At 36.3% G+C, this 19,801-nt stretch overlaps 1 protein-coding gene across 2 annotated transcripts in view; it reads left to right on the top strand.

Annotated features, from left to right (window-relative positions):
- The window catches only part of SMEK1 (SMEK homolog 1, suppressor of mek1 (Dictyostelium)), a 47,807-nt gene extending 32,497 nt beyond the window's left edge, over positions 1 to 15,310 (top strand). Inside the window, exons 5-15 of one of the 2 annotated variants that reach the window (XM_009319446.1) lie at positions 1,182 to 1,259; positions 1,358 to 1,474; positions 1,984 to 2,100; positions 3,433 to 3,564; positions 3,662 to 3,764; positions 5,051 to 5,209; positions 6,477 to 6,646; positions 8,475 to 8,617; positions 11,253 to 11,443; positions 11,964 to 12,190; positions 14,546 to 15,310. In XM_009319446.1, coding sequence (XP_009317721.1) covers positions 1,182 to 1,259; positions 1,358 to 1,474; positions 1,984 to 2,100; positions 3,433 to 3,564; positions 3,662 to 3,764; positions 5,051 to 5,209; positions 6,477 to 6,646; positions 8,475 to 8,617; positions 11,253 to 11,443; positions 11,964 to 12,190; positions 14,546 to 14,659 — 1,551 coding nt within the window. In that variant the 3' untranslated portion in view covers positions 14,660 to 15,310. The remainder of the gene's footprint in view (positions 1 to 1,181; positions 1,260 to 1,357; positions 1,475 to 1,983; positions 2,101 to 3,432; positions 3,565 to 3,661; positions 3,765 to 5,050; positions 5,210 to 6,476; positions 6,647 to 8,474; positions 8,618 to 11,252; positions 11,444 to 11,963; positions 12,191 to 14,545) is intronic. The other variant, XM_009319447.1, reaches the window with a different exon arrangement.
- The last annotated feature ends 4,491 nt before the right edge of the window (positions 15,311 to 19,801 follow it).

The following is a 19,801-nucleotide window of genomic DNA, read 5'->3' as shown; positions in this document are numbered from 1 at the left end:
ATCCAGATGACGTAGCAGGTCGTTGACCGCTTCCTCTTGGATTATGGGGGGTTCATCCTGCTCGCCATCCCTGTTTTCCAGCTCAGGGCGCCGAGTACCCTGAGGGTAACTAGTCTGATTGCTAAAGACTGAGGCAAAGAAGGCATTAAGTACCTCAGCCTTTTCCTCATCCTCGGTGACAATGTTCCCCCCCGCATCCAATAAAGGATGGAGATTCTCCCTGGCTCTCTTCTTGTCATTAATGTATTTGTAAAAACTTTTTTTGTTGTCTTTAACGACAGCGGCCAGGTTGCGTTCTAGCTGGGCTTTTGCCTTTCTCATTTCCTCTCTGCATGACCTAACGAGATCCCTGTACTCTTCTTGAGTCGCCTGCCCCTTCTTCCACAAGTGGTAAACTCTCCTTTTTTTCCTGAGTCCCAGCAAAAGCTCCCCGTTCAGCCAGGCCGGTCGTCTGCCCCGCCCGTTCTTCTTGCGGCGTACAGGGACAGCCTGCTCCTGCGCCTTTAAGACTTCCTTCTTGAAGATCGTCCAGCCTTCCTGGACCCCTTTGCCCTTCAGGACCATCTCCCAAGGGACTCTCTCAACCAGTGTCCTGAACAGGCCAGAAATTGGTTTGGTTTCTAGAATTCACCCTTTTCACAACACTGGGGGGAAAGAATCTTACCTTGTTCCTGCTATTACGCAGCTCTCCCTTCGTCGTGTCCTTGCTGTAGTTCTGCTGCAAAAATCTCATAACATTCCAAAGATATATGTGTGTGTAGGGCTGAGTGGGAGATCATGTTTATCAAAATATGTAAATAGTTGAAACAAGGGTATTGTAGTGTGGTTTAGGGGGACGGGCATGTGACAAGGGGGAAGGAAGTTAGAGAAGAAGTCATAAACAAAATGATGAGAATGGCAGTAGAAAATAGAAAAAGGACAGCCAAAAGACAATACAAGATACATTGTAACTGAGAACGAAGTGTTGGGGGGTGGGGTGGTGTTGAACATGATAAAAGCTCAAAAACAAGATTCATATTAATTCGTTTGAAAATTGAATTAGACAGTTGATACTGGTATGATTAATTACAGTACACAAGCGTATGTTCTCTTAATTGCAGGAGGCATGGTTTAGAAGAACTTTATATTATACTTGGATGCCTTTTGTTAAATAAACAAATGGTATTGTTTTGCCTTTGTAGGAAGATGAAAAATTTCTGACAGACTTGTTTGCACAGCTAACAGATGAAGCCACAGATGAGGAGAAAAGACAGGAATTGGTAAGAAATCTGTAAAATATACATGAAAGGGACAGTTACTAAAAAGTGATACGTGCATCTTTTTTTATTACTAACTGTATATTATTCCTGTATTTCAGGTAAATTTTCTGAAAGAGTTTTGTGCATTTTCTCAAACACTGCAACCTCAAAACAGAGATGCATTTTTTAAAACCTTGTCAAATATGGGCATACTGCCAGCACTAGAAGTAATATTGGTAAGTCAGCTCAATTTTATTTGTGATAACAATTTTGTTTATCTCCAGAGAGGTTTTTTTAAAAAGTAAGTATGCCAAACTTCAGTCACATGGTTTTCTGAAGTGTTTGCTTCATTTGTCTTGTCTTAGCTTGAGATTCAGAACATTGAACGTACTTTTGTAAAACTTTAAAAGCAGTTACAGTATGACATTGGTAAGTGCCCTGGCGTTCTTATATTTTTTTTTCTTTTCTCATTCACTTTCCTATCTCTACATGCTTCTTGGTGAACAATTAAGTAAGAAAATAGGGAAATAGACCAAAGGGCAGGGAAACCATAAAATTTATTATGCCCAACAGTTGTCAAATGTACAAAGAAGAGGTTAGAGTCAATTCAGTTTTAGAATACCGTTTTAGTAATAGTTAGGTATGACTTGTAAGTAGGAATTAAAACCTATATGCTTTCTGTTTTTCATTCCATTTAAGCCTTTTCTTTTAAGGAAACATAAATGATTTTATTTGACTTTTCCAGGGTATGGATGATGCACAAGTACGAAGTGCAGCCACTGATATATTCTCATATTTGGTTGAATACAACCCATCCATGGTACGAGAGTTTGTCATGCAGGAAGCGCAGCAGAATGATGATGTAAGTAGAGGGTCCCCAGAAATGTGTGTATTTTTTTTTTTTAATTACTGTTTTGTATTTACAACTCTATTCATGACATGAGCCCTAGTTCTGAAGAAGTGTGGAATATGGTCATTATGATAACAGGATACTGAACTACCATGTTTTTAAAAGTTCTGCTAGTCAGGCGATATGAGTGTTCGCCTGTTTACGTATTCTTGTTCCTCTGTGTGTAAAGTGAAACAGGTTACCGTAAACCACCATTTCAGTTAACATCAGCTGTCCTACAAGCAAAACAAAATGTTTTTGAATGATAGCCTCCTTAAAATGTGAAATACAAATTTCAGTTTTGATCTTAGCATGTACATGTGTTTTTAATTTACTTGTAAGAAACCTGTGTTCAGTTTACTATCACACACATTGAAAATGGAATTATGGTCCTAAGTGTTTAAGAACCCTTTCTGACAGAGGTTTACATTTCCCAGAGATCTTCTGTAGCTGATTAATACAGAATGCTAGCACACAACTAGTAGTAAGGAAGGTATTTCTAAGTGGTATTCAGTGGATAAAAAACATCGTTCTGCCTTTTCCATGGAGGAGATAGTTAATGTTTTTTCTTGTATCTGCTAAAAACATGCCAGAGAACAGGAAGCTGCTGGTGCTGCTACTTCTGTACTGGAAGAAAGGGGCAGCTGGGACAGGGAATATCGCTGGTGGTTCCAGCCACTTGAATCTGATGGCTGCCCTCTTTTATGGGGGACAGTAGTAGCCAAGCAACTTTAGTGTAGGGATTCCTAAATGTAGATATTATTTTCTACTTTTATGTGTTATTCTTATTTTCTGCAAATACATGTTGGGGTTATTTCAATAGCATTATAAAATTTACTGTTGTATGTTTGCAGAAATAAAGCTCTTGGTATGTATTCTAAAGGGGAATACAAATTAAAACTTCTGTACTCTGAAAACGCTTCCAGAAATCAGTTGAATTTTGAGACTGTTAAGTATCTGCCTCTGTACTTTTTGTCTTTTGGCATTTCAGTTCAGACTAGATTCTACATTAGATTGTTAATTTCAGAACCATTTTTAGTTGCTTTGAAAGATTCTTCTTCACTGCTTGCCTTCTTACTGTTGAACCGCTGACCAGAATGTGTCACTGGCATGTAAAGTTAATTTGTTTCTGTTAAGTTTGGGGGTTTTTGTTTGGTAGTTGTTTACATTTTACAAAATTTTGGTAGAACGTCATTTTTAACCAGGCAGTAGCCCTTTTAGAAGATAATTTCAGATTTCGGGCAAGGGAGTAGCATTAGAATTGATTTTTTGCCTTTTTTTTTTTCCCCCCCCTCCTCCTGTTAGGATATATTACTCATTAACCTCATTATAGAACACATGATTTGTGACACAGATCCAGAACTTGGAGGGGCAGTGCTACTCATGGGTTTGCTTCGTACTTTAGTTGATCCAGAAAACATGCTTGCCACTGCCAATGTAAGTAAATACCTTCAAATGAAATTACAGTTGTTTTTTGTAGAGTATTTGGTGATATGTTACATATATAATTTTTTTTATTATTATTATTCTTTAGAAAACAGAAAAGACAGAGTTCTTGGGTTTCTTCTACAAACATTGTATGCATGTTCTGACAGCCCCTTTATTGGCCAATACTACAGAGGACAAGCCTAGCAAAGGTAATGCCACTCTGGATGTTGGGCTCATCAAGGCTGTTGAATGTCAATGTTTAAAACAGAGTAACTGTCAAAGGACGTTTTCTGTCTTAAAGAGAATCTGAGACTATGATACGTAGTTCAAAGTAAAACATTGATTCATGATTTAGTCATTTGAATAATTTATAAAATATGAAGTATAAAATTCAGCAGAGAGATCTGATTTAAGAAGTGAAAAGTGCTTGCTGCAGCTTTTGCTTCAGCAAAAATTAAAATATTTGTATAATTTTTAGTAACTCATGGGGCTGTTCAGTGACATAGACTTGTAAAGATGCGTAAATGTTTTTTAAGGTCAGGGATTACTAGAGAGGATGCAAAATTGCCCCTGAGAAGGTGTGTATCGCAGTACTGTGCTGAATTTGGGGGTATTGGTTCTACATCAGACTAAGAAAGCAGAGATCAGTGATGAAGGAACTGTTCTTGCTGGCTGCTAGCAGCAGTACTGTTTGTTTTTTAATATTATAACACATCCAAAATGGATGTAAAAGGAGATACATAAATGATACATAAACATTCTGTGAACTTTTGAATTTATTGTATAGATTTCCAAGGGATTAGTTAAATTAATCTGTTTTATCTCAGCTGGCTTCCAGATAGATTGGAAGTGAGTTTTTTACTATTTAAAATACTTGTGTTCTTTAGTGGTCAGCAATCTGGCAATATTTTTAAAAAGGTAGCATTACCTTTTAAAAAAGATTAAATCTAACGTGTATTTCATCTATTTGTCTACGTAAAAGCAGGATTTGAGTTACTTTTCTGTATATGCGGATATGATTATGTCTTAGAAGTATTAAAAGAGCCTGAGATTTCTTGCATAGTACTTTTGTTAAAAGGTGTTTTTGGTACAAACTTAGTCAATGTACTGTATATAGGGCAATATTTTATGACATAGACATGTGGATGACATAATGAGATTTGGTTAAATAAGCCTGACTGCTTATGTTAGTGTTAAGTTCTGTACTCTCTGAACCTTCAAACACTGATTTAAGACAGGCAAAATGTAATGGTTTCTATAGTTTAAGAGAGTTTCCTGCCATATCTGTATAAATAGAAAATATTCAGTCCATAACAGGCTTGTTCAATTTCTATTTTAAAGACTAAACATACCCTCCAGCACGTTCTCTAAGCTATCTGTGGGAATATACCAGACCTTGGAAATGTTTACCAGACTGCAGTTGGATATTTGAAGTTAGCTTCTGAAGGCAATATCCTAGATATATTTAATTATTTTGGTTTTGTTTTTATTATAGATGATTTTCAGACAGCCCAACTCTTGGCATTAATACTGGAATTGCTGACTTTCTGTGTAGAACATCATACTTACCACATAAAGAACTACATCATTAACAAAGATATCCTGCGAAGGGTACTTGTTCTCATGGCCTCAAAGCACGCTTTCTTGGCATTGTGTAAGTTTGAAAGCTAAAGAATAAGCTAGTATTTTGTGATTGTGAAGTGTTGCATATCTTCATTCTGCTGGAAGAAAACTGTTCACAGATCATGACAACTTATGACTGAATACACAAACTCTACTATTACACTCTGTGTTTCTCATACCGATTTATAGATATGTCAGCTAGTATTAGTAAATAATTTTGCAGTGCATTGCACTCTCTTTTTTCTAAAAAGCAGAAGGATTTTTCTTAATATCAATGTAGAGGTGAATTGAAAAGATGGTATCTCAATATTGAATATCCTAAGAGAACCGTTGTAAGTTTTGATACTTTTTTTTTTTAGTAGAAATTATCAGAGGTATTTAATTGGACATACGGTTATCTGACTGCTTTAAACAGCACAGAAGTTCAGTGTGCTGCTCTTCAAACTCTGATAGTTTCTTGACCATGCTTAGTACAGTAATAGCAAAGCAGTGTGACTTAATTCTGGAGGCAAGTAAGAGATTTTTTTCCATGATTCTGTTGTGCACGTGGAGTAGAACAAAGCCTAATGTTGACTGAGCAGTACCATACAATAAGAAGTACCTTTTGAATTTGTAACTGAGTCACCTGAGTGTGGTTTTAGAACCCTTGAATAATCCTTGAATAATCTTTTTTCATGTACATCTAGTTGCTAACCAAATGTGCTGCCTTATAGTGAGATCATACTCTCTGTTTATGCATGGACATTCACATGCTTGTGTACGCTTTGGAGTTTTAGAAAGAGCTTTAAAATGGATGTAAATTAAGTCTTTGCTTTACTATGTGTGTGAAGAAAATGTCATTTACCAATTTTAAAATGAGATCGTTTGCATCCTAATCAAATAGGATTTAATTAAATGTAATCAAATTTACATTTGAATAATAGGAATGATAAGTAAATTTCCCAGTTCTACTGAGAAAATATTTTACCCTTATCATAAGCAATTTAAAAAATCAAAAATACACCTTTATGTTAGTAGTAATACAGTTAAATGGTATTATACTATTTCTTCAGTGAACAGAGGTGGTTTCACTTGTACAATTATGATGGAGGATTTCTTTATGATAAAATAGATAAGTAATCTTCAGTGGTATAGTCAAGACTGTTGAGAAGTAGTGAATAGCTGAATGTATTACCTGGTCCTAATAATGTAATGCTGTATAAAAGCTGAGATTGCAAATTGCCCTAACTAATGCTGAGTAATTTCTGGATTTTTTTCATTTAAATTTAAAAATTCTTGTGACAACACTTCTGTTTCAGGTGCCCTTCGTTTCAAGAGGAAGATAATTGGACTAAAGGATGAATTCTATAACCGTTACATAATGAAAAGTTTTTTGTTTGAACCTGTGGTCAAAGCATTTCTAAATAATGGTTCCCGTTATAATCTGATGAACTCTGCCATAATAGAGATGTTTGAATTTATCAGAGTGGTGAGTGCTGTTATATGCTGAAGATAATTACTGTATTGTTTAATCTTGTAGTTCAAGAAGACTTTTCTTTTTGCTTGCACCCTAAATTATGCTATCATAGTGATGTGACCATATGATACTGTATTTAAATGAACTTCCTTTTGTATCAGCTATGTATTCGTACATGTTCTTTCTTATGTTCAAACAGTACCATGACTTGAAAATGAAATTCACTTGATACTCAGTGTACTCGCAGTACCCAGATTGGCAAAGGCAGCCCTAATCAATTTTCATCGTGCAGATTGGATGGGCCTGTTACGACAGGAATGTCATCTGAAACTATTGCTACAAAAACATCAAATTTGGTCGTGCTCTGTGATGTCAATTCAACAGAATATAGAAACATACAGAAGAGTTATCGGTCTTTCTTGATTATATTAATGGAGTGCTTCAAAGTCCCTTCCATGGGGAGTCTCTTAAAATAGTCACGCCAGTTTGGCTGTCTGCACAGTACTTGTTTCCTCACTGTTGTCTGCATCTATATTCTGACAAGATGCTGTACAGACTGTAAATGTGTTAAGTGGGGCCAAGCTAGGGTGCAGACAGTCATGGAGGAGTAAGTGGGTGAGGAAAAAAGCAGGCTTTGTCACCTCTTGAAATCTTCTGTGCTGATGACCTCCTTCCTCTTTGAGTTGGCACTCAAGGTAATTCAAGATGGAGGTGACTTGATCATCATGGAAGAGTTGATTTAGAAATGGTTTTGAAGCTGTGAACAAAGTTAATCCATACAGGTGGCCCTGACTTTTGTGCTGTGGTCTTTCAGTACTCCATGGGATTGTGTGCTGATTCTGCAGCTCATGCTATGAGGAAATAAATAATCTTTTATTTTCTTATCCTCCTTTTCACATAGATACCCAAGTTGCATTTCCAGAATACTTCTTGGTATCTGGAAATAATTTTTGGCAATTTTATTTCATTCAGGTTTATTCTTAAAGAGCTCAAATAAACACGTGTGCTTCTGTTATTACTGATGTATTACCATTCATAAGAGGTGACCTTTGAGCATATAACCAAAAGAAGAAAATAAGCAGAGTATTAAGATTTATGTTGCTTTGCTTGTCCTTAGTAGATGGCAATTCAGGTGTTTATTCTGCAGTGTATTCCAGAGGCTGAGCAGGGCTAAGAAAGCCAAACAATGCACAGGAGCAATTTTCCTGCTGCAGTATGCAGACCTGTGCTAGTCTCAGCTGTCTGGAGTGGCTTTGGGCAGCCACAGCACTAAGCTGAAGTAGCAGAACAGTTGGGAGGTTTTTGTAAAGGACCTTGACCGGCACTATGTGGCCACAAAGGAAAAACTTGTTGTTAGTTTCTGATGAAAAATATGCATTGAATAACTATTTTTACATAAGTAATTTACTTGCAGCAAGGAAAGAAACAGTATGAATGATAAGTCTGTATCTTCTAAACATATTATTTAATTGACTGATTTCAACAGGTATCAGTTAATCTATCAATATAAAAATATTTATAAGTTACAGTAGGAAAGACCTTTTAGAATTGGTTTTGGTATAATTTTTTATACCAGGGTTTTAGGTTCTATTCATGTGTTTTGAATGAGATATTGCTAGAAAATTGCTGCTATTATGCCTGTTTTGCTAATCAAATATTTGAAGCTCTAGATTTTTAACTACACTTATATGCATAATACTAATTTTTACATAAGCTAATTAATATGACGCTTTCTACGGAATGTTTAAAAATAATCTCTCATTTCAGTTACTTTTTATATTGTATTAAATAAATTCATTTGAATGAAAATAAGTCACTTTATGTTTGTTCGTTCATATAGGAAGATATAAAATCGTTAACGGCTCATGTAATTGAAAATTACTGGAAAGCACTGGAAGATGTAGATTATGTGCAGACATTCAAAGGACTGAAACTACGATTTGAGCAACAAAGGGAAAGACAAGATAATCCAAAACTTGACAGGTAAAATGCACTAAATGCTCTTATTAGTATACCAGTGCTTTAATTCTGTTTTGGAAATATTGGTGGGTGTGATAGTGGGAAGAGTAAATAATTTAGACTCCTGCTTGCATCTCAGGCATTGTTGAATTTACTTGATTAATAGTGTGATTTCCAGATGTGTTGCTTCAAACTCTTGATCAGCTTTCAGCTAACATATTAGTTGCTAGACCCCCGGTAATAATGCGAAGTTGTCATATCCTAAACTTAGGTATACTATTGTAATGAGGCGCGAAGCCTGTCAAGTATCTGAAGTTCAGTTGCTTAAATAACAGATTCCCACTGTTTGATTTGAAAGATTGTTCAGTTGTGAATTATCATTCTGTGGAATTTTCCTTCAAAAATTCACATCAGATTTCCTTTTATTTTAGTTAGTTGTGGGAATAGATATTTAAGCTCTACCAAAATGATTGAGAAAGAATATACCAAGAAATTTTCAGAGGATGCTTTTTTGTCACTGTTAGATTTGCTGATGGAGTAAAAAACAATCTGATGTAACACTTGAATCACTCCTTCTGTTTGCCAAAGCAGAAGTTCCCTTCCTCAGGACAGTTACCCAAGGTTAAAAGGTTAGGGTGTATAACAATAGGAAGTTTAGAACTTCTTACTCCATTTATTTTTGGCAAATGGTATTACTTTTACGTGTAGTTGCATTAAAACAAAATGGACTGCTTGTGTGAATAGATGAGTTACTCTTAAGAATGGTTACCAAGATCTGTTCTTGTTCTGTTGTCTTGAACTAGTTTGAAAACACATTAAAAAATTAATCCTGATTAGTCATGCTAGGACATCTTGAAATTTCAGACTTTTAAGTTATATTATTTCCTGCTACAAGATTTCTTAACCAGTATTTAAATTTGAGACTTGTGCAATTAAAATGAGAGTATAATAGTAGATTTGTTGTAAAATGTTGAAGCACTTTCAAGAGTATGTGTGGGATCTGCAGTTTTGAGTACTAATGTTTTACAGGTGAGATGTTGTTATTTTGGCTTGTGTCAGCTAAGCTTATCACTTAAACAGCTGTGAAATTCAAGCCTGCTATTCTTACATTAATGCATGTGTTGGAAAAAACACCCAGCCGCTTCCTTCAGTAATTTCTATCCAGTATAGGAAGTAAAACATTAGTCTCTTCTTGGCTTAAGTTGAGCTAAGTGATTGTGTATGGCTGTGCTGCATGAGCTTATCCAACAGAAAATTACAGCTTCAAGAGGTTTGTAGCTCAACTAGCCCAGTTTTTACCTTCTTCCTACATCTTTTATAATGGCTGCACAAGCCCTGTCACAGTCCATATAATTTCTTAAGTGAAAACCCAGAAATAATAAAATGCAAAAATAACAAGAATCTGTTTACACATTTTAGCAAAGAATAGTTCAGTAAGGAAGGAGGCCAAAAATTTTGTTGACATGGGCCACAAAAGTATTCAGAAGAGTGCCACTTAAGTAATAGTTTTGCACTATTAGCAGAACTTGAATTTAAATGCAGTGTAAAATGATGCAGTATGTATAGATCCAGATGACAGTGTTGGCAAGCAAATTATTCAGGATTAGATTTATTTTTAAAAGTACACTTAGCGTTCCATCTTAATACCTTGTAATTTCGTAATTTTTCCCTTCTGGCTTTTTCCTGCAGTCAGTAATGCAAGTTTCTTTTCTCTAAATAGAATAAGCTCAGATTGTATTATTAACATTTTGATTCCAGTAACAGAAGCTTTATGAAAAACGTTAAATTTCAGGCTTACATTGTGGCCAGTAAATTTTGAACAAGTGCTACAGGAAATTTGTCAAGGGTTTCATGCTTTTGTTGGAAATTGACTGTTAGAATCAACATCTAGCAATGAAAAGAAGGTTTTCAACCTCTCTTCCACTTCTCCTCCCCCTGTTCTTCAGGGTGCACATCACTGTCCCTCTCCTCCAAGGCCATAATACTGCTTCTGTGAGAAAACAGAAAAGGAAGGTGGAGCTGAGATAGACCAACACTAATAATAGATCAAATGGGGAGGGAGAAGTAGCACTCTGTATCCAAGGCTCTGAAGAATGGAAAATACTGATAGTGACCAAAAATTGTAACAGGTGGATGTGGCAGAAAGAGACAGCTGTCTTTCTAATATATCTGTTTTAAACTGGAGTCATATTTGAGTTAGATTTTGGGTTGGTTTTTCTTGTCTTTAACACATTGAACCCCAAATACTGACGAGTTACAAAGTATTTTCAGAAAAAAAGTTTATAGTTTCTAAACTCTTTGTTTTACAACTCTTTATTTACCAGTGCAAACTGTTAAACCAAGTCTGAATGCAACACTTTAGTGACATTTCTTAAAATTACTTTTAATAGTGGTGTTTGTAAGCTATAGAATTTTGGACAGATATAGTAGTCTGTGCTATTACCAGCATTGTACTTTATTTGATTCTTTATAAAGAAAAGTTTTTAATGATACTTGCATTGAAAATACAAAGATTCACATTACAGAATGATTTGCTGGTATTTTTATTGCTCTACAATATTTGTATCTGTAAGCTGTCATTGTAAATGTCAAGTAAAAGTTTTATTATTAATATGAGTTGTTTTTTGAATCAAAAGTTTTAAAACTTACTGTTCTGCAGCATGCGTTCCATTTTGAGAAACCATAGATACAGAAGGGATGCAAGAACCCTGGAGGATGAGGAGGAAATGTGGTTTAATACTGATGAAGACGATATGGAAGATGGAGAGGCAGTGGTGCCCCCTTCTGACAAAACTAAAAATGACGAAGATATTATGGACCCTATCAGTAAATTCATGGAAAGGAAAAAATGTAAGTGATGAGAAGAATGCCATATGGCTTATGCAGAAGCCATAACTTGTATTCTTTAGTCTACTGCAATGAAGAGTTTGCGTGTATTTATTCTAAAGTTCTTGGATTTTGAAATTGTGGCACCAAGTTGGTGGACCACCTCTTCAAAACAAATGTTGTTGTTTTTAAAAGCGGAGTGATACAAAATATTGTTGGTGATTTCTTCAAGCGTTTGAATGACAATCTTAGCTGATAGTCTCGTTTTCCTGTGTTTTATTCAGGTTTATAATTCAAAATTTTTGATGTAAATGTTCAGGTGATATCATTGGTAGAATAAAAGTGTTCATTCCTGGCCAATGACAACAGCCAGTAGCTGGTATAGTAGTATGGGGGGAAAAAGTCTATGATGTCTTACCTTTACCAAGTTGCACATAAAGTATTAAGCCTTTTCCCACACAGTAAAGTGATTTGTAATTAAATGTTTCACTCAATAATGTTGCTTTACTTTTGCTTTTTTTTGTGTTTATTTTTTTCTCTCCAGTAAAAGAGAGTGAAGAAAAGGAAGTTCTTCTGAAAACTAACCTTTCAGGTCGTCAGAGCCCAAGTTTCAAGCTTTCCTTTTCCAGTGGTACAAAATCTAACCTTACCAGCCAGTCATCTGCGAGTAATCTGCCTGGATCCCCAGGGTCTCCCGGATCCCCAGGGTCCCCTGGATCTCCAGGATCAGTTTCTAAAAGCATATCTCAGATGGCAGCTATTACAACTAAGGTAATTTTGAATGGACATAGGTTGACTTCATTGTTACAGACTAGGAATTCGCTTTAGCATCTCTCTCAAGTTTGTGTGAATTCTGGCACGTTAAGCAGTAATGGACTGTCTGGTTTGTGTGTACTTTTTGTCTGGCCTTTAGTATTTTTAAGGAGATCTGACATGTATATAAAAAGAAGAAATAAAAGCTGTTTTAATGCCCAAACTCTTAAAGTATGAAGCATACAACTAGCTGCTGTTTGCAGCAATCTTTACTGTGAAATACAGACAACGCTTTACTTTTGTTAAATTGCACAGGGGTATTTGGCAGGTAGAAATATAGAAATACTTTGGAAACATTGCCAAATTTTGCCAGAGTCCACGATGTCCCACCACCCCCATTGAGAATTTCTACTGTTACATCATTCTGAACAATATTAAAAATGGTAACTGGCACATATGAAAGAAATTGTATTATGGAGGGCTCGTTGCTGTAAGCCAAAATGTAAACAATTTTTAATATCCTAGCATGACTTTTTTACCTTTTGAAATAACGTATAGTTTTGGGTTGGAATATATTGAAATAGAAGAAGAAAGCCTGTTTAAAAGAGTCAGTATAACTTGCAGTGAATATCCAAACCCAGCATTTTTAAATACATTTTAGGACGCGGTTGGATTTTATCAGACTTTTGGCTAAAACTCTACTTAAACTAAGTCAGGGAAATAGTGACTAGTGTTTTCTCAGCAGTGGGGGACAGATAAGGTAGTGTTGGTACAGCGTAGTTCAGATAACGAGAATTTACTTTCATAACAAGTGTTTCCATTTCTGAAAGGTCAGTATCTATCTCAGTTCTCAGGTAGCCTTGGAATAACTCTAATTCATCCTTATTTTTTCATGCCACCATACTGCTTGTTCACCTAACTTCTGGTAAAGGCAAATGGGGTTTTAGTTTTTTTTCTGTCTTACAGTCGAACATGGCTTAAGAGTTTGTGTTTGGATTACCTTCTGTTGAAAACATCTGAATGAGAAGAGTTTGGCTGATGGAAGAACTAAGCGACACTTCCTCTAAATCCTTCTGTGGAGGAAGGGGAAGCAGATTTACTTCATTTATGAAAAAAATACAGTAGTTAGTCAAGCACTTTTTAAAAGGGATAGAATTGGCTTGGAATTTAGTTCAGTCTATTCTGTATTTCTGCCAGAGGCTTGTTCTCTCCCAGACAGTATAATTCCTTGAATCTGAAATGGAGTCTTTACGTATGGAGCATATTGCATACAGTATTGGCTCCAAAATTTCAAGTTGTGGTGGCGAAAGAAAAATGTTCAGGTTACACTGAATATGCAGTGCACTGAAAAACCATTCATGGATTCAGGCATAAGCTACCTTCTTTCAGTAAAATGTACATCGTTTATAATAATGTGCCACAGTTGCAAACTAGAAACAGTGTTGAAATTGGGGTTTTCATTAATTATCTGATCCGGTTGTTTTACGTGTAGTATACTCAGTGTTATGTTGTATGTGGCTGTACAGAATGTGTGTAATTGTTTATGGAGTTGTATTTTGATATACAGTTGGTTGAAATTTTCTGTTTTGGATGTCTATCATTAGACACCTGAATAAGTAATACGGTCTTTGACTGAAGTACCAGTAGCTGCCATTGTAGTCAAATGCTGGTTAAGCTTCAGAAGTTGTGACATACTGTAGTTAGAGGAAGTTTTAGAAGTTCATGCCGCTTCTTCATGGGTCCAGAGCTGCATAATCTTAAAATCTGTGGTTATTTGCAATACGAGGGAGTTTTTAATATTACTAGATATGCTTTCATTTTCAGCTGCCAAGTTGTTTAAATTTTGTAACCTGTACACCTCATTCAATTATATTATACAAAAAATTCTTTAAGTTACTACACATTTAAACTAGCTTTTTTGAAGATAGACTGTGTTCTAAAAGTATCGTAATTCAAAAATTCAAATTGAAGGATATTCTGTATTTGTTTCTGAAGTGCTTCCAGCTTGCTCATTGATGCAGTCAGCTATGCTCGGTTAAAAAAAAAAAAATTACATCTTTACAGATGGAGCTGCTGTGGCACTTAGCAAAACTGAGTAGATTTTTGGATTTTCTTAAATTTCAACTGGAGAAGTTTCTATCCAGTTAGATAGGTAAAACCCCATTTTGGGTTTATTAATTTAAACATTTTTTAGACAATGTCATTTTCATTCATACTGAAGGATTTATTTTTGTTCTGCTTCATCTTATTCAAAACTTCATGAATCAGTATGCTTATGGCAATATTTTGTGCAAACATCATTTCCCAATATAAACGCGAAGTATCAATATGCAAACATTTTCTTAATTATAGTAATTGTGCCTGTCTTTGTAGGGAGGCCTCGTTGGGCTTGTAGATTATCCTGATGATGATGAAGAGGATGATGAAGATGAAGATAAAGAGGAAACTTTACCTTTGTCAAAGAAAGCAAAGCTTGAGTCATCATAATGGCAACCACTGAAGAACATTACCAGTTGGGGAAAGGATATTTTTTCCAAAAACAAAAACCCACAGCAAAGCAGCAATCTTTTGTGAATTACTGTGTGTGACACAGATCAACCTATACAAATGGATTTCTGCCTATCAAGTGCCAATTCAAAGGAGCAGAAGAAGGGGAAATACTTCATTTAGGGGAAAGACTTATGCCTTTGAGCTCTCCAGCTTGGACCACACGTTGCCCTTTTCTCAGGGAAGGAAATGGAAAACAAAAACAAAAAAAACAAACAAAAACAAAAAAAGCCAACAGGGCAGGAGTTTTGTTAGTGGAACTCTGGATTGGCTGGTCAGTTGCTACAATCAGAATATGCTTTCTTGGACCATGTATGAGACTTCTGAAGAAAAGGCGGGTTTTGCCATAATTCTTCACTAGTTAAGAATGCCAGCAGTTTCTTTGTATAAAAGAGACCTGCCTTTGAAATCGTACATTCTGAACATTTTAGTCAAGCTACAACAGGTTTTAAAAACCTCTACGGGAGAGGGCCGAATATAAAGTTTCCTCTTTTTTTTTTAATCTGTTCCCTTTGCCCTTTAAACTGCAGAATTTTTTTTGGAGGTGGGGGATTTGTTTGTCCCTTCTTGATTAAAGATTGAGTGGAATTCTAGATGTGGTCACTTTTGTGTCTTTTTTTTTTTTTTTTTGCCCCTCTGAGTGTATGCTTAGTTGTTGAGTATATATTTGGGACCATTAAAATTTTTTGATGTAATATAATCTCACTGTTGTGCTGGTACCTGTTTCACCCTGTGTAATTTTGTTCTGCATCACAGTTCTTAATATGTTTAGGATTTTATGGAAGATGGTATAGTTTTTATTGGGGGAAAAAAAAAATCCTACCACAATGTGCATAAAAGCAATACTATTTTGTGACTAAATATTTTATATTAAATTTTACATCAGCAACTGTCTTGAGAAAAAATTCAGGGAAATAGGATGGAATAAAAAACTTGAAACCTATAAATATGAAATTAGTATTCCAAAGAGACTTTGAAATTTCATAACTGAGAACAATGATGGTAGACTAACTCATCAAAATGCAAGATGGATGATTTAGGAGTACCAATATATTGACTCATTTGACTTACAAAAATAAAAAAGAAATAATTAAAGCTGAAGGAAAACGGCATTAGTGGTATTTTTTTAAAACCTCTGATTCCCTTTGGAATACCAGTTTTAGTGAAATAAAGATGGTTGTAGAATAAACTCTTTACGAGGATACCATCTTTTGAAATTTATTCTAATACTCGATTGAAAAACGGCAATTAAACTGTGGGTCTAACTCGATGACTACATTCTTTTCCCTTTTTCCAAAAATCTAAATAATATTAGGTATTAATTTAAAATGTTATATCCTGCTTCCTTATTGCTTTTACAGAAGATGACTTTGATTGCACAGCTTCCTGTGAAGGGGAGTTTATTCAGTTCCTTTGCAAACAAGAGACCCCTTCTTACATACATTTTCAAGAGTTGATTTCCTTTTGGACGTTCAAAGCACCAATGTTGCAACATTCATGATGTTACACGTTAATGTATCACATACCAATAGAAATGAGAGAAATGAAAATCTGAGGCTGGATCATACGTGATCACACCCAAGTGTAGATTAGCACTTTGTTTCTGAAAATTGTGGGTTGCATGGCAGATTCTATGCTAACTACAAATGTCAAAGTTTTTGTGCTTGGACTTTATTAATGCATATTAGTAATTTCATTTAAATAAGAGTGTGCATTAGGGAAAAATAATTAGCCATCTCTCTTCCTCAAAAAGTTCATTTGAAATCACTTTCCAAAGTTGAGTTTTTACAATGTTTGAAATGTCTGTTACAGGGCAGTTCTCGGCAATAAATGTTACAGAGAGTGCAGAAGTTGAGCACTTGGTCATCACAAGACTGGATGCAATCTTCTGCAGTACGAGAGTCCCCATGCTGTCTCAACGACCTGTCTGAAACCTGATTTTTGCAACTTTGGTGTCAGAGCAGACATCGTGACAAGGAAATCTGTAATTTTGCAGGTTTTCTTAATTAGCCTGAATTTAAATCCTTCCCAATCTGTCAGACTTTCCTTGAGCATAAAGCTCTCAAAATTTATCTGTATAGTTGTCTTCATGTCCTCCAGGCTGTATCTCAGGAAGTCATTCTTCTGAGTTTGTTGAAGGAACATTTTTTGTTGATTTTTTTTTTTGTGTGTGTGTGTGTGTTCTTTCAGCTGTTGAGCGCTTGATCTCTTGATATTTGATGCTGCAGTCTTCTAAACTTTCAGATATTTTCATAATACTTGTAGGAATCTTGCATTTTGGAATTTCAGTATTTGAAGCATTACATTTAACAGAAGAAATACTGGGTTCAGTCAAAATAATAATGGAAGTAGGAATATTTTGAACTTTTTTTATGAAGCTCTAAAGGACTGGTAAAATATTAAGCTGCGCATCTTTTAATGCTGTCTAACTTGTAGTTAGATGGTTAGTTGTCTTCCCAGAGATCTCATGCTTGTGGCCTGACAGGACATGTCTACACATAGATGATACATTGATGGAAGTTGGAAGTAGTCAGGAAGTAGGTGAGTTGGGGACAGTGGTGGGTATGCTCTTGCCCAGTGACTTTCACTTTTGTATTCATGGAAATCCTGAAATATATTTCAGGAAAAAAAGGAAACGGTGGGATTGTGAGAAATGATGGATCTAAAAAAAAAAAAAAAAAAAACCAACAAAAAAAGTGGGTATGGGTTAAGAGATGGAGAAAATGTTACGAAACAGTGTTCCATTCTAGATCTTCCTCTGGGCTGGTGTGTTTTTTTATCATTATTCTTAGTTTTAATACCGTTTGTCTGCATCCCAAGAGAGCTGCATGTATATTGTATTAAACATGGCTCGGTTGTCTTAATTGCATTGTAACTGTATCCTTGAGTGTGGTTTACAGGGTAAATCCTTGTATCATGCTGGCAAGACACAACGTGCTTGAGTCATCAGTACAGGCCCCTGTGTTCCTTCAGTGGTTGAAAGACTTGATGCTGGTTACTATGATGTGCACTTCCCAGCTTTGAGCCTAGGTTCGCTGTGGAGGCTAGACAAAAGTATATAGAGTACCTGGTCCTCCAAGGAAGCACACCCTTACGCTAATGGAAGTAATTCCAGGTAATCTGGAATATTTCCAGATTTTCTTCCACTGTATACAGAGGGTGGCTGTTTTCAGGTAACAGTGCACGTCACCAAAAAACAGATCTCCTATGTCATGAGGGCAGAAGGATCTGAAAGCTTGTGTATCTAACAATAAGTTGCCTCTAAAACGTACCTGTCTGTAATGTATCTACTTGGTAAATGAGACCAGGCTGTTCATCCATCTCTCGTAGCCCACCAGATAAGTCGTGTTCTCATGGAATTAAGTGTCAAGTAGGCCCAGTCCTTTTAACATACCAAGGATGAAACTGTTCACATCAGTTTGGGCTGTGTTTTTAGATCTCTGCAAATTTCAGAAACTGTTTAATTAGCTAATTAAAGATAAGAGTCTGTTCTTATATTGCTGCTGTGGCTCTATTAGGGAATTAGCTACCTTTCAAGCCAGCACAAGTTACGTTGGTTGCCTTGCTAAATTGTTTCCTAGCATCTGTAGAGGGGGCACAGAAGTTCAGCCTTACCTTTATCAACCATTTTACAGCTGCCAAGTCATCCTGAAGCAATGCTGTCTGTGCTAGTACTGCAGTTCCCCTGCCTTGAGGATATTGAGACCCATTCCAGGTAAGCTGTGAAAGTAGGAGACCAGATGGGTTACTGCTTGGGCTCACCTGCAGCGTAAGTGTAAAACCAGGCAAGCATTCAAAGAAGAGAAGTTACCAACAACTGAAGTTTTTCAAGATAAGTTGTCCTTGTGTGTGTTCTCCACCTGCTCCTACTGCTTTCTCTTTTTGGAGTCTAGAAGAAATGAAGGTATATGCAGCTTATAGTTCAGTCCAGAAAAGAGGCAGGGCATGTGGGCATGCTGCAGATAGAGCAAAACCTTCTGTGGAAGGATTTGTAATGCCTGCCTTCAACCATAGCCATAATTTAAAGTCTGTTATTAATGTGAGGGAGGCATAACTTACTGTATTTTCATAGGTGGCTGGCTATCTGGTGAGCTTGTATCTTGATTTAATAATGCTCTAGCTGCAATCACATTCATTGGAGCATGTAAACCTTGCGGGTTTTTTATATAAATTGAAATTAATGTAACTATTCAAAGCTGAAATGAAACCCTGCAGACTGCTGGGAAAAAAGGCAATCTGAAAAAGGGAGGAGGGAGATGTAGCCTTCTCTATGCCAATTGGGTTTATGAACAATGTAAAAATAATACATAAGCCAGTGGATAATATTTAAAAAAAAAAAGCAGGTAGCGTGCTACTGGCAAATGATTGAAATAGCTACTGATTGACAGTGATTTCAGACCTATGCCGGTAGCCTCGCTGCGCACTCTTGCATCTCCCAGAGATGCAAGGTATCTGTCTGTCTCAGAACTTCTCTGAGATGGCTCCATATGAACAACTGTTTGTGGTTTAGGTTGAGACCTGGAAGTAAGTCGGTTCAGAGTGGAATTATGCTCACAAAATGTGCGTCTGTAATATAGACTGGGGATGATTTGGGTTGAATAACGTTGATTTTGAGACTCCACTTGTAAGCAACTTTAAATTACATGTATAAAGATACTGTATGTGGGCTGCCCACCTAAAAGGGTTCAGAAGCATTGTTCAGTCACGTGTATGACTGTTCATTAGCATTGCTTCTGGAAGTACGTGCATGCCGGAGCCCTTACATTATGCTTATGAGTTTTCAGACGAAGGCTAGTCCTTTCTCTTGTGTTTCAGATGTACACTTTAGTGGCTGAAATCTTGGAAATTCAATTTTAAAGTGTGCTTACCTCAGTAAGGCTTATTTTAAACCCGCTGACGTTGAGTGGCCTTTTGACAGCTGTGGTGTTCAGATGGGAGGTTGATGCTGTTAAGTTGGAGAGGTCAGTACAGTCTTCCATCCTCCTGGTGAGGCCAGAGACAGTACGACTGTACCTTCACTCTGTCACTGAATTGGTGTTGAATGGTCAAGGATCCCCGAAAGAAGCTATGATTGGGGATGTG

Source organism: Pygoscelis adeliae, unplaced genomic scaffold, assembly GCF_000699105.1.
Source record: "Pygoscelis adeliae isolate BGI_AS28 unplaced genomic scaffold, ASM69910v1 Scaffold71, whole genome shotgun sequence".
NCBI lineage: Eukaryota > Metazoa > Chordata > Aves > Sphenisciformes > Spheniscidae > Pygoscelis > Pygoscelis adeliae.
Note: the sequence above shows the minus strand (reverse complement) of the source record. Positions and strands in the feature narration are given on the sequence as shown.